The following is a 15,000-nucleotide window of genomic DNA, read 5'->3' on the forward strand; positions in this document are numbered from 1 at the left end:
TTATTTATTCTTTGGTGTGAGCTCTTTTTTCTTTTCTTTTTTTTTTCCAAGTAGAGAAATGAGTTGCAAAAATGGTTGAGTCAGATAGTGAGTATGAAGAAGAGGAGACTCTGGTCTTGGTAGAGCTTCATGGAGTTATTGATTCCGAGATATTTGCACAAGATTCCTTTGATAAGTTCAAGATTCTTGCCATTGAGTCCGAAAGTCCCATCCTGCAAGTTGAGAACTTTGTTTTCAGTGGGGAGTATGACCACACAATGGGGACGGCTGTCTTCTTTGAGGAAGAGGAAAAGAAAGTGAAAAAGTGCGACCCAGTGTTCTGCAAGAAACCCACCCGGATGCTCAAGTACTTCTGCAAAACCAACAAAAAACTCAACATGAAACGGGTCTTTGTGTCGGAGAAATCTGAAGGGAATGCCATGGAGTTGAAAGCAGAGCGGATGGAGGAGGGAGAAGGCGAAGGAGCAACGGATTTCTCAGCGGAAGAAGCATTGGGAGGGCTAGAGTCTGAGAGCGAGCAGCTAGATGGAGACGGGGAATACTCAGGTGGATTGATATCAAAGGAATAATGTATATTCTCTATTAACACACGTATTTCAGACCTCGGTAATGAAGTGAAATATTTCAAAAGAATATTTCTCCGTATTGGAATTCATTTCATGTCTTCTACCAGAGTTTGAGATGTGCTTTATTTATTGTATGCTATTTTTAGTTTTAATTTAGTAACTAGTAATAATGTTTTATTACTAATAGAAATGTACTCATAAAGCAGAAATTTCCCTTGCATCTTGGGTCTAATCTTGAAGCACGGAATACTCTCGGTTTACTTTCATCATTTTCATCTCTCTCTCTCAGTTTACTTTCACCAAAAATTACATTATTTCCATTGTATGATGTCAGGCTTAATTAATAATTATCCAATGAATGTAGTTATACATTATGTTGTCTGTAAGATTTAAAGTCATAAAAAATTAGCACCTTTCACCCTTTATTTAAACCTTAAAAAAAGCAGTTCCTAAGATCATGAACTGATACTATAACTTGTAGTTATGGTCTTCATTAGAGGTCCATAGTTTGCTGAAAATGTACCTTATTTATATATTGACTCATTGTATGCAGGAATAGGCACCAATACAGTCATGAGGTGATAATTGTGGACTCAAAGCAGAAGGTCCCTCTAGAGTAATGCCCTTTGCCTGTGTATACATTAGACTTTGAAACATTTACTTTTATAGAAAGAAAAAGAAAAAAAAAATTACCAGTGTCTACAAATTACCAATGAGAAAGAACAGTGTTTCTAATATTTCGATTTCTTGATGGCATAACACAAGTGACAAAATTGTTATTCATTTTTTGTTTTATTTATGCTTCATCTGGGGATCATCCTCAGTACTAAATCTAAACTCTAGAAAACATTAATTTTTTTTCCAGTCATTTGCTTAATAATTTTGAAGACTAACTGAAAGTAACTTGTCATTATTACCATCAATAACATGAAAGATCTATTATTTCCATAAATCAATGCTTGTAGTCCAGTAATATTTCAAACAATAAACGTGTTAGTGATTACATGGAATGAAATGATTACTATATTAAAAAAAAGTAAATACTGCATTAACTTACATTTAGATATGGTTTTGACTTTCACCTACATATGTTAATGAAGCCATCTTTTAGTACATATCTAGTAGTATGTCTTCTACACCTTTAAGGCCAGTTATACAGTTAAGAGACTTTTTTTTTCAGTAAAGTTTTGGACTACAAAATTTTAGGCATGGCAGCATTCATAAAAATCACATGTATTGTTAATTATTTTTATTGGAAAATTACATTTACATTTATACACAAAGTAAACATAATGATTGTGAAAGTATGAAGACAAGCAGAATATATATTTATATATATAAATCCTGAGGACTGTAAAAATATATATATTTGTGGGTGTACAAAGGCAGAATAGTAGTAGTAGTATTGAGATCATGTTTACTTCCTTCAATGACCCATACAAACACATTAAATACAGCCAAAAAGAAAGAAATAGAAGAATAATGACCACTAACACTGGTGGATAACACTGTTTACCAAACACCATGTATACCTAAAAAAAAGAATCTTAAAATGACTGAAATTCTCATCTCTTTTTGGTCTTAAATCTCTCAAACTCAATGACCTGCTTAACATGAGACCTCGCAATCCTCTCCATATTGCGGCTTGTTGACCCCTGGCCAATGACGTCAAGGGCAAAGGGTCGGCAGACAGTGAAGAGCTTCTTGAAGCACACCTTGAACAGGGGATCCTTCATCTTTATTCCTTCCTGGTCTAAAGCCTCGACCACGGCCATTCGCAGTTTCTGGTTATGGGTGAGAGGGGAAAGAAGGGTTAATCTTTGGAAGGATGGGTTCATATTTTCTGTTATTTTTATCCAATTTAATATTACTGAAATTAACATCCTCATTTTTCTATTCGTCATTATTTTCTTTAATTAAAGAAAAGCCTTTACTTCATGTGCTGTGAGATTTATCCATTTACATATCAATACATCTTTGGCACCAATGTGTAACACTGCAGGAAATCAATGACCAATGAAATAAAGAGATAAAGGAGGAAGAGGGAGGAGAATTAGAACAGAACAAAGAAAAAGAGCAACAGTGACAAGAAAATAAAATGGAAAACAGCAGCAAGAACAGTTTGCAGAAATGTAACAAATAGAACATGAAGCATACCTGTTTATGCAAATCACTGAGATCAGCTGGCTTAGGATATCTCTTGCTCTGTGGGTTGGCACTCCTGAGGGGCCCTCGAGCAGTTGAAGGTTGCAGGAGGTCTGAGGGCTTCATGAGGTTGCTCAAACTTGTAGATTTCCTACTCCCTTCGCCTTCTTTGTAAGATGCTTTGCGAGGAGACCTGAAAAGGACGAATTTCTTTATGTATATATTAACTATTTTTGCTTTGGTAGATAGCATCTGTATCTCTATGAATATGTATATAAAAAGCATTGTGTGATGTAATTTATGGGAGTTTAAACTTTTTTTTTAAATGCAAAATTTTTTGAGCTATTAATGACAAAGTATTTGAGATAGGGAGTCTTCCTTTCAAACTCAGGAATAGACGTATGTAATTATCCTTTACTCTCTTAAAAAAATGTGGGACCTGCAAATGGATTAAGGAAATAATAAAGGTCATAATTCATTTTTCTTTGTTTTTGCCAAGTCCTGCATCCATTAGGAGGGGTCGGTGAGGGGGCAACTTGAGAGATGTAGGAGGAGGAAGGAGGTATACTCACTCTTTGAAGTTTAAGCATAATGTCCAACCCATTTCTGTATAATTATGTACACAGTAGATGAAAAACTAATATTTATCCTTCATCAATTTCAAAAGAGAATAAGCATAATAAAATGACAGAGACACTAAAACCTGAACTGGACAAACTTACCTCTTTGACATATTTTCCGACTGCTTTGCATGTTTGCGAGGGGACCTCCTTAGTCCTTGTCCCAGCTGCCTTGCGCTGTGGTCACTCTTTAGGCTCATACTGTCTACATCATTTAGCCTGGAACTATACCTCTTTCCTGGTCTGGCATGGTCCTCCTTGCTTGGTTTCGTGGACTTATGCTCTTTGTCCTTGCTAAGGAAAGGGAAGGAAAAACTGATTAAAAATCTAGTAATAAAAAATTTTAATGAAGAAAGTCAGACAGCAGTAATGATGAGAAGGTTGAATGAAGTATGACTTGTATATTTACCTGACAGGCTTGTGGGATGAAACAGTGACATAGGCAACTTCTTTGTCTTGGAAGACTGTACAGGTAGATGCTGTCTCTTGTCTGATATATCGAGCCCTAACCTGGTTGCAATGCTCGGCGAACTTTTCATGTCGCTCGTCTACATTGTAACTGTGAATTTTGAGAAGCAAAGGGTTGGACAATAAAGCCATGGAGATATCAGTGGAGAGACCTTGTAAGGAAAATAGTCATGAATATGAAATAAATAAACATAAAAAAAAAAATAAAGCCAAAAAAAATCCACGTAAAAAAATTTGTCTTGTGTTAGTTAAAAGAGAAAGCTGATAGATGTGCTTGCAAATATTAAGCATTCTGTTATGCAGGTCTGTTATGCAAAGTAAAAAATGTATGTCTTATATGAAACTGATATTAGCTGTAGTCTTTAGACAAAGGGCATAAAGTAGTATATTATTGCAATTTAGTTATATTCTTTATAAAGTGATCACAACTTTAATCAGTTCTAGTATAATGCTGTAAATATTGTTAGTACTATTAGGCTAGTCTACCATTCTACATTGTTAACTCCTAAAAATAACTTGTTATTTACAAAAAGTAGATACATAATTATTTCAAAATTAACATAAATATGTATCATATCCAAAATACAGTGCAAATATACATATAATAGCAAAATATCTGTGTTATCCTGCACATATATGACAATCATATCATTTGGAGGACCAAAAGAAACCATTTAAGAACTAGATGCCCTTCATATTAGTATGCTTTTTCTCTTATTAATATTATTTATCATTTAATGCTTATTTAACCCAATAATGCTGGGGCAAGTTTTGGCTCCACCTGGACACAATACTTGGGTATTTTGAAATACTTGGGCTTAACACCTCAAGCTGTGCTCATCCAGTGTGTCTGCCTAACAAAAAGCCATGACGTGATTTTGCTTCCTTTAAATGGCTTATCAGTATCAACAATGCAAATTCATTGGTAACACTTATGGGGGTAAAAATATGAAAAACACATGCATTCAGGCATGACTGAAATCCTTAATATGCATAATATATTAGAAACTTTAAATCTTTTCATTATATAAATTAGAATAAATTCCTAACAGCTTGTGGAGACCATTTCTTATTTATTTTTCTCTTGGATGTATATGTGTACAGTGATATACATGTATGAACTTAAATGTATAGGGATATGAATATATGAAGTCAAGTGTATATACATATGTGCAACAGGTGAATTTTTCTGATGTACATCCTTAAAGGGCCAACATAAGGGCAATATAAATGGGCCAATAAATTAGCTACTCGGAGAAAAGTGTAAAATATGGGAAAGTGCATGAGGCTAAGAGATGAAGTTGAATTTGATTATGCTGAAGGTTCAAAAAATACAATTTCAATGTCCATCAATAAAAGGCTACATTTTCCCTTATCTTTTTAGATGAAAACCACTTGTGATATGAAATACCTTATTACCATACCCTGTGAAAACTCATATGATGGGCAAGTCATAATTATACAATATGTGATACCTTTTCTTGGTAGGACAATTTGAACTTATATTTTTGCCTTTATTTCTGATATTCTCTCCTTTGTATCATGATAAGCAATTCAGAATCGCAAAAATATCTTATTAGCAGTTACTTTTGAGCTATTCATACTAATTATAATAGGGATGGTAATGTGAGAATACTTTACTTTCATTCATGATAAACATATTGACTAACAAACAAAGAGTTATTGGCCTATGCCCTTATTTAAAAACTTAAAATTTGTTTGCAGGCATTAACATTCATGTTCCATATTCTTTGGATGATCATTTGTAAACTGGCCATAACCCAATTTTTTTTTCTCATTTCTATCTGTAACAAGTATTTTACTACTACAAGAAAGTAAACAAAATGAAAGAGCCAAAATCAACAAGGTGAAATCTACATTACATTCCTTCCATCCCCATCCCCATCCCCATCCCCATCCCCATCTTTCACATTCATATTGTCTTAAGATGGTTCACCTTCTTCTTGTCCATTCACCATGCAAGGACACTGAGTATCTAAATCAAAAGGATCTCTGAAACTTACTAAATGCCGTGGTGACGTGCGTAGAGAGCCTCTGGCCACAGCAAACCCTTTACTTCCTGCAGTGACAACTTCGACTTAAAGGGATATGGGCCGCAGGATACTGTGGAAACAAGAATTAGATACAAGAATTTATTTGGCATTCCCTGATTTATTAATTTGTTTTTGTATCTTTTCTTTTACAGATTCTTATTATTATCATTACAATTTTTAAAATGTATGGGTTCCATAATGCATAGAAGCAGCAGCTTTATTAGATAACATAAATGATAAAAAAAGAGGGATAAACTCAAGGATTTTGTGCAACATACATCTGCTTTGCATTCAAACAAACTGACATAATTAATCCATTTATGGACCTAAAAAACATTTACACTGTTGAATATGGTGAGCTTATCCAAATATTTACAGTTGGCCATTAGTCCTCTGCTGACATATCTTGTGGCAAACAAGTTCAACCAACAAATATAACAGAAATGTTTATTTCAAATGATTGACTGCTCAAAAATGAAATGTGTTTAAGCCTAACTATTTATGCATGGATGTTAAACACATGGAAGTCAATCAAGTTAAAAAATTGCACATAAATGAAGAGTTGCATATAAAAATAACAGTTAAACAGCACAAGGAAATAACTAACCAGGAAGAGATTTCCTACCCATTTTGCATTCTCATGCATAAGGCTGAGCTACTTGATTCCAAAGTTAATTCCAAAGTATTTTGGGGCACATCAGTGTTCTCAATTTCAATTTACTAGTTTTGTGTTTGGTTACTTATTCAACTGCTTAGAAATCCCTTTCATTTTCTAAAAGCAGAATTGCTGATATTTATCCATGTTTTTATTCAGATCATTGGTTATATTAGCCTAAAAAATAATCAAATAAATCCTAAAAAAAAAGAGAAAAAAAAAGGGGGGAAAAAATCTTATATAATACAGAAACATCAAAACAAAATCAAAATATCCAACTTAGAAATATAATTACAACTTGGACTTACCATGCTTGGTCATTCTCTGACGAACTCTCTCCGAAGGTTGCCCGCTCTTGGTGAAGAGTTTTGTCAGCTGTGAGGCTTCAAGTGTAAGTATGGCATCTGGCGGCGGTGGTGGGGCCAGCCCTCCCAACAAGTCACCTGAAAACAGAAGCACATTTCAAGCAATAGAAATTTATAGCAAAAAAGGTTTCTTCTTCCTAAGGATCAACTAATCACTTTCCACAAATACATATATATCCTTACCAGCCTGATGCTTGGCTTGGAGGGATCTCTCTGCCTCAATTTCTGCTTCAGCCAATGCCACATACTCTGGCCATTGTGTAGTACTGATGCTGGTCTCTGCAAGGATGAGAAAGGGATGTTAAGAGCCATGCACTACCAAAACTAGCACATAAGAACCCTGAATGAAATCAGATAAAGAAATAAGTAAATTATGTAAAATTAAATTAAGTAACAAAAAAAACAAAATGACTTTTTTTATCTTTACTGTACCTGGCAAGACAGGTAATGTATTCTCTGGCAGCTCAGAAGGATGTGCTGGCATCAGCAATAAACATCGCAGTAATTCCTCACTGGCTGCTGCTTCCAGTTCTCTTCTTGTTCCTTCATCCAGTTCATGCACAGGTCGCCCTGCTCGAGCCAAGCGGCCACTAATCTGAAATATAATAATCATAAGAAAAAAGAGAAAGAAAAATAGATTGATTAACCACACAACTGCTGTGACACGTGCTTGGTTTTCGCGTTCGACGCCGCGACGAGACTCCTTGGCCGGGCGGGGCGGGCGGGCGGAGCGAGAGGGCAGAGCCGGCAGCCGCGGCCCGCGGCCCCGAGAATCTCGAAGCGTTCTCGATTGATGATCAAAAAAACAAAAAAATACGGACCGTGCAAAGCCGGAATGGCCCCGGCGTGAATGGGTTAATGCCATTGGGTGTCCTGCATCAAGATGCATGCTATCCCTGGGTAATCTCCTGGATCTAAGATTAAGGTAAGAGCATAATATTTGCCACCTTTACTTTACAAACTGATGCTTCCTAACCATTTTAACATGTCACTACTAAAGAGGGACTATATAACAATACCCTCTCTATATAATTTAATACAGTGTAAACTATAGTCATAGGAATAATAATAGCAATATGTAAATAAAGCTCTATGCTGTCCAACAGTATTTTCCATCAAAGAAAGAAAAGCTGAAGTAGTACCTGTTGTGGAAGATTGAGAGAGAGATGAGAGAATGCAGCCAAATGGAGAGTGGATAGCACAGGTGTCTCCTTCAAGAGCCCCATGACTTGTTTTTCTGCCTCGGGGGGATTCTGTTCTCTCTGAAAATAATAAATTCAAGTGATTTCCATAACCTTTAAAACTAAAGATAACTTTCTCTTCTTTATATGGTTATTCCTGTCTTTTTTCATGACTGAAAATATTGTCCTAGAGCTTTCTTTTTTCTGCATGAGCAATGTTGCTTCATCTTATGGTCCTCTTGAGCTGTTGGGCTAATTGATTCTTCCCTTTTATGTAGGTACACATTCTGGGTTCGGACTACTGTTGCAAACTCTTTATATGAATACAGACATCTTGGCCTGTTACTTTATATTATTTCACTAACCTAATCTAAAATATATATGGTTATTCTTGATAGTCTCTGATGAAGCTTTCAGGAGAAGAAAGAAAGAAAGAAAGAAAGAATTTCTTACCTGCATTGGAATATTTGCTTTACTGAAGAACTTGATGACATCCTCTCCACATGCACTTGGGTCCTGCAGACTTACAAGGAGAGCCTGTGAAGATAAATATAGGAATCAGACATTCATTACAACATGGACAGCTGATCAAAACAGTCAAGTCTGAAATGTTGTTCTTACATCTAATATAGTCATTGGTAACTCAACTGCAGCTGATTTTTTTTTGTGGCAATGTACATAAAAATGTTTATATAACCTCTTCACTGAAGGATAAAGCTATTGCTTTGTGCTAACTCATCACATATATTCTGTCTCAAACATTTTGAAATGCAAAAATCAAACTTTTGGTAATATCTAATATGATTTTATTATGACACCTGCCAAATATGCCTACAAATCATTCAAGTATATTAAGTTTGGATGTGACAACTTCAATGCTTTATCCTTACCAGAAATTTTCCACACCTGTAATAAATAATCATAAATAATCCCACTTTTTGTATAAATCATGACAGTCATAACATCACTGCAAATTTATGGCTACTGATAAAAATACAGTTAATTCTTCAACTATTTAAGATGTAAGAGGTAAAGCCTTGTATTAAATGTTTTCTAATTTGTCTTTTCTTATACATCATGACAACCAATACATGGCTATCTATACAGCATCTCTCACTTATCAAAACAGTGAAAGTCACTACCCTAACCTTTCCATTCTGTGCTCCCTCACTAAGGATGATCATGTTGAGGATCAGGTGGTATCCCTTGAAGTGTAAGCTCGGTGTCAGCTCAAACTGCCCCTCCACATTACATCTTTTCCATTCTTCTGTGGTGAGTGATTTGACTCCTTCCAGAACAGGTGGGAGGGGCGAGTACCTCAGGCGAACCAGCGTTGCAATCTGGGAGAGTTAATGAATTTATGCTTATAGTTGTAACATTCATGCCACTGAACTGATTTTTCAGTAACTGAAATTTGGTAACAGTGAGACCATTCAGTAAATGCAAAGTATATAAAATCAGTAACACTTTTGCTATAGTGGTATTACAAGTATTACAGTAACCATAATATAAGTATCACTTACACCAGCCTGACCAGTTAAAACATCTAACATAGCAACAACTTCCTCTTGCTCCTCAGGATCCATGTGCAGTGCTGGCATTATGTCATATATACCACCATGACGTAAGTATACCCAGGGAAGGGTGCCAATGTCAAAGTCTGCCACCACTTCTGCTGTTGGCAGGATGTACAAAGGTCCCTGGAAAACAGTTTGAAATCAATTACAGTAAATGAGACCCTTTACACATAAGGAAGAGATATAAAAATTTGAAAACTTCAAAAAACATGTTCAAAGTTTGGTGAAAATAACCCTGACTTCATTTTTGATATGTTGTAAATCAGAACTTTTTTTTTTCTAGAAATGTTAAAGCTCATGATATAGACTATTTGATAATGTTTAAAGCTTAGCTCTTTTGCCTACTATTGATATTGCATGTATATATGCTCTCCCATCAGAGGGAGAGGGAGGGAGAGAGAACTGATGATGGTATAATAGTCAATTTCTGAATACATCAAAGAAGTTATCTTACCTGTTTTGGATCAGATCCCAATGCAGGCTGACCACTAATGCACTGCACAACACATTCAGGAAGAACAATGGAACTCCCTGTCCCTTCTTCAGTGACTGATAGCTGACCTCTCCACATGGTGTTTACAATTGACTCTATTATCTTGGGAGAAGAAACAAAACAATAGTAATTTGATGTGGTGTTGACTATTTTACTGTTTACTATCATATTGAAAAATCAAAATGTAAACTGAAAACACAGCTATTCATTATTTCATACTTTCTGATCCTTTTGAATTTTGGAATGAACAAGTCTATGAAACTCACTTGGGAACAGCCTGAAGTGACATGAAGCGGCAAAAAATCTGGCCATTCTGACACTAATGTTTGATCTGCACAAGAGATATACAAGCCACCAAAGTGCCACTGTTCAAGCCTTCTCAAACTGCCATAAAACTCTGGAACTTCACTGCAGGACAATAAAAAATCATTAAGAGATATGACACTCATCTTGTGCACATGTTTCTTGAATATATTTTTCTATTGTCATTCACAATGACTACAGTAACATTTCATCACATACCTGGGGTTTGGGACGTATTTATCCACACACCAGAAAACATAAAGCAGGTAGCTTCCTGTGTCTTCCAAGCTATCAGCAAACTTGTGAATTGCCTCAGCAAGAAGAAAAAAGTCATTATACCTGAAAAAAGTCACTGTTAATTATCACACCAGTCTTGCTAAATGGACAGATTTTTTCCTTTATACTAGACTCCGCAAAATATACAAATAACATAAACATACGTGTTCTTACCTAAATATATGTTCTTGATCAACTGCTTCACTGGCTTCTCTCTCTCCTTTCTGTATACTGGCATAATATTCATCAAGCGCATCGGTCTTAGACCATTCGTGCCAAAGGGTAACTGTGTGTCCATCATGTGCATTTGCATCTCCATTATGGACACCCTGAACTGTGGATGTTGCTAGGCGGACAAGGTGACAACTTGAGGTGTTTTTCTCATTTTCTTTCTTAATGCACTCTATAGCTGATTCTAGTTCCTTGGTGACATACTGGTTCTCCCTCTCTAAAAAAGATAATATACCAAGAAGAATTGTTAAATGCATCACAGTACTGAAAGCATTAATGACAAAATATAAACCATGACTTGTATTGAACTATTTACTTCATATCAACACATCACTTTATAATTAGAAATTACTTATGACTATACTGGCTCTGTTGTATGCACATTTACTTGAAGCTTGCTACAATATGTTATTAATGGATTACGATCTCAAATCCAACACAATAGTGATGCAGTGTCAAAAGAATTACCACAACCTCAATGCTTTGCACCCCACAGAGGGCTGGCTAACATACCTCCACCACATATATTGAGGCAAGAAAGAGCTTAGACTAGCTAATTATTTGAAGATATAAGTAGCCAGGGAGGTCTACTAGAATGAAATTTTGGAGATTTGTTGGCCTTTCTGGAGTACTGTCAAGTACTGACAGGAGGGAGGCAGAGGAGTAGGTATCTTTACATCTACCAATAGGTCATACAATATATTGCAATACTTGAATGATATGCCTGTTACTTAGCTTTCTAGTATCCCTTGTGTCGTAAATGAATCAAACAACAATCAGTAGTTAAGAAAGGAGAAAACGGAAAAAAAGCAATCAAAAATTAACACTGATAAAACAACAATCTATACTGAATGGAGGATTTGAAGAAAGCTAAGATAGTCTATAGTGAGCACAATTCAATACTAACAAAATTCATAGCAATGGATTACATTTTATATATGCTGTCCAGATATAGTAGTTTTAGTCCATGGGAACCAACCACAATAATAGTGGCAGTAGTTAAAGTGCAATACATCATGCAACATCTGTGGCCCTGTGCCTGTTGCAGGTCTAGCAGAAGCCTCCACAATTTATATCTTAGCAAGACAGACCTTGTCATTTATTGTCAAATAATGTACAAGATCATGCCCTGTCTTGCTAAAATATACATGGTGGAGGTTTAATTGCACTTCGTAAAGTGCCATAGGTAGGGAGGCCTAGTAATTCCTCGATGTCATGTCAATACCACTCTACAGGCCCTTATGGAACCTTGATATAACCCCTCTATAAGGATGGTTATTAAGGGTGGAACCCCTAGTTTGATCCAGTCACTAATTGCTAAATACTTACATAATTCATTGTTAATATTTGTATTTTTCTGAGGTAAACCTTACAGCTTCCCTGATAAAATTCATGGCCATCCCAGATATTGGTCCAATATCTTTGCTACAGCTGGTTTCCATAGACTACAACTACTACATCTGGATAGTAGACATCACAAGCAGTCTACTGAATCTAAATTCATTAGTAGTGATGATCCTCAGCTTTTGAAACATAACTAAATGCTTTAGCTGAGCCACACACTAACGAATTCCATAATCTTGATATTTTTGTGTTAATTGTAAGGTAATAATTGCAAGTTAACAATTAACTGTTAAAATATATAGAGTGGAGTTATGGCAAAAGACAAAAATACAAGAAAGAGAAATTAGTAAGAAAATATGTCAAAAATAAAATGTTTTCTTGTCATCCGTTATAATGTTTGTATTTTATCTCGCCTAGTTATAGATTATGCACCCATTATGACAATTCCAATTTGGAAATCACACCCTACCACTGACAAATGTATAATCACTCACTGAATAACACCAAAACAATCATAAAACTTCAACATCCATTCAAAAACTTTCCCAGTTCCGCAACGTAACTAAACCTCCTCAACCACAGCTCCTAAATCTATACTCCTTGACCAACCACCTCATTTCAATCGACCCAATCATCCACAATCCCCTACAGACCCCCACAACCACAGAGATAATACCTGTCGATAAGAAGAGAACGATTTTCTCCATGTTTTCTCCCGCTGTGTGTCACCCAGCGTTGTTTACATGGCCGTCTTCCCGCCACGCCGTTGGTCGGGAAGGACGGCGTCAGAAAACGGACGGAGGGGCGGGGGGGACTTCGATAAATTCAGGTTGCTCGTTCAGTTGGTTAATAAATGTTCCTGTAGGTGACTTCGATAAATTCAGGTTGCTCGTTCAGTTGGTTAATAAATGTTCCTGTAGGTGACTTCGATAAATTCAGGTTGCTCGTTCAGTTGGCTAATAAATATCCCCCATAGGTGACCGATAAATTTAGGTTGCTCGTTCAGTTGGCTAATAGATATCCCCCATAGGTGACTTCGATAAATTCAGGTTGCTCGTTCAGTTGGTTGATAAATATTCCCCGTATGTGACTTCGATAAATTCAGGTTGCTCGTTCAGTTGGTTAATAAATATTCCCCGTATGTGACTTCGATAAATTCAGGTTGCTCGTTCAGTTGGTTAATAAATGTTCCTGTAGGTGACTTCGATAAATTCAGGTTGCTCGTTCAGTTGGCTGATAAATATTCCCCGTATGTGACTTCGATAAATTCAGGTTGCTCGCTCAGTTGGCTAATAAATATCCCCCATAGGTGACTTCGATAAATTCAGGTTGCTCGTTCAGTTGGCTAATAAATGTTCCTGTAGGTGACTTCGATAAATTCAGGTTGCTCGTTCAGTTGGCTAATAAATGTCCCTGCAGGTGACTTCGATAAATTCAGGTTGCTCGTTCAGTTGGCTGATAAATATCCCCCATAGGTGACTTCGATAAATTCAGGTTGCTCGTTCAGTTGGCTAATAAATATCCCCCATAGGTGACTTCGATAAATTCAGGTTGCTCGTTCAGTTGGCTAATAAATATCCCCCATAGGTGACTTCGATAAATTCAGGTTGCTCGTTCAGTTGGCTAATAAATGTTCCTGTAGGTGACTTCGATAAATTCAGGTTGCTCGTTCAGTTGGCTAATAAATATCCCCCATAGGTGACTTCGATAAATTCAGGTTGCTCGTTCAGTTGGCTAATAAATGTCCCTGCAGGTGACTTCGATAAATTCAGGTTGCTCGTTCAGTTGGCTAATAAATGTCCCTGCAGGTGACTTCGATAAATTCAGGTTGCTCGTTCAGTTGGCTAATAAATGTCCCTGCAGGTGACTTCGATAAATTCAGGTTGCTCGTTCAGTTGGCTAATAAATATCCCCCATAGGTGACTTCGATACATTCAGGTTGCTCGTTCAGTTGGCTAATAAATATCCCCCATAGGTGACTTCGATACATTCAGGTTGCTCGTTTAGTTGGCTAATATAAATATCCCCCATAGGTGACTTCGATAAATTTAGGTTGCTCGTTCAGTTGGCTAATAAATATCCCCCATAGGTGACTTCGATAAATTCAGGTTGCTCGTTCAGTTGGCTAATAAATGTTCCTGTAGATGACTTCGCTAAATTCAGGTTGCTCGTTCAGTTGGCTCATAAATATCCCCCATAGGTGACTTCGAGAAATTCAGGTTGCTCGTTCAGTTGGCTAATAAATATCCCCCATAGGTGACTTCGAAAAATTCAGGTTGCTCGTTCAGTTGGCTTATAAATATTCCTGTAGGTGATTTTTGGTTAGGCATGTTTTCTTGGATATGTAGATATGTATGTAAATTGGAAATATTTTCAAAATTTGGGTTAAGATCATGTGGGATGTATGGTATGTATTAGGCATAAATAGATCAGTGTTCACATTCATTGGAAAACCGGATTTTTTTTATCACTATAATATGGTTTGGTAATTACCTTGTGATTACCCATCAGTTTATTATCGAAAAGGGGGAGAAATTCTACGGAAGTAACGTATCATTGGTATCACTCTATTTTTCATCTTTATCATCTGGTTTTACTTGTAAGGGCTGCTGCCGTTTTTCTTCTTCTTCCTCTTCACAACTTACGTTATTTCAAACCTCAGCTGTTCAAATTCACATATTTACAGAGACCGTTATAGATCTTTCAGATTTCTAAATATCAA

At 36.3% G+C, this 15,000-nt stretch overlaps 3 protein-coding genes across 7 annotated transcripts in view; 2 read left to right on the top strand and 1 right to left on the bottom strand.

The window, feature by feature from the left end:
- Positions 1-982, top strand: part of LOC122256920 (uncharacterized) — a 7,078-nt gene extending 6,096 nt beyond the window's left edge. For all 4 annotated transcript variants that reach the window (XM_086538420.1, XM_043021901.2, XM_043021903.2 and 1 more), the window contains exon 3: positions 1-982. This exon is cut by the window's left edge and continues 430 nt beyond it. The gene's annotated coding sequence lies outside the window, so the exon portion shown is untranslated.
- On the top strand, positions 72-982 carry LOC122256919 (general transcription factor 3C polypeptide 6). The gene has a single exon (XM_043021900.2). The coding sequence runs from the start codon at positions 72-74 to the stop codon at positions 567-569; it is 498 nt and encodes a 165-aa protein (XP_042877834.1). The 3' UTR covers positions 570-982.
- Positions 983-1,800: 818 nt separating this feature from the next.
- Positions 1,801-13,082, bottom strand: mi (cyclin E-interacting protein minus). 2 transcript variants are annotated; one of them, XM_043021897.2, is made up of 17 exons: positions 12,955-13,082; positions 10,878-11,151; positions 10,647-10,766; positions 10,391-10,532; positions 10,086-10,226; positions 9,578-9,754; positions 9,203-9,394; positions 8,508-8,591; positions 8,016-8,135; positions 7,306-7,468; positions 7,057-7,152; positions 6,817-6,951; positions 5,824-5,923; positions 3,741-3,890; positions 3,434-3,625; positions 2,724-2,904; positions 1,801-2,350 (listed from the first exon to the last, which is right to left on the bottom strand). In XM_043021897.2, the coding sequence occupies exons 1-17, from the start codon at positions 12,983-12,985 to the stop codon at positions 2,132-2,134; spliced, it is 2,517 nt and encodes an 838-aa protein (XP_042877831.2). In that variant the 5' UTR covers positions 12,986-13,082; the 3' UTR covers positions 1,801-2,131. The 2 variants fall into 2 exon arrangements, with proteins under 2 accessions (XP_042877831.2, XP_042877832.2); XM_043021898.2 differs by lacking the exon at positions 3,741-3,890.
- Positions 13,083-15,000: the final 1,918 nt, after the last annotated feature.

The sequence above is a fragment of the Penaeus japonicus genome, unplaced genomic scaffold (genome assembly GCF_977035675.1).
Source record: "Penaeus japonicus unplaced genomic scaffold, GWHDUDI00000001_assembly GWHDUDI00000007, whole genome shotgun sequence".
NCBI lineage: Eukaryota > Metazoa > Arthropoda > Malacostraca > Decapoda > Penaeidae > Penaeus > Penaeus japonicus.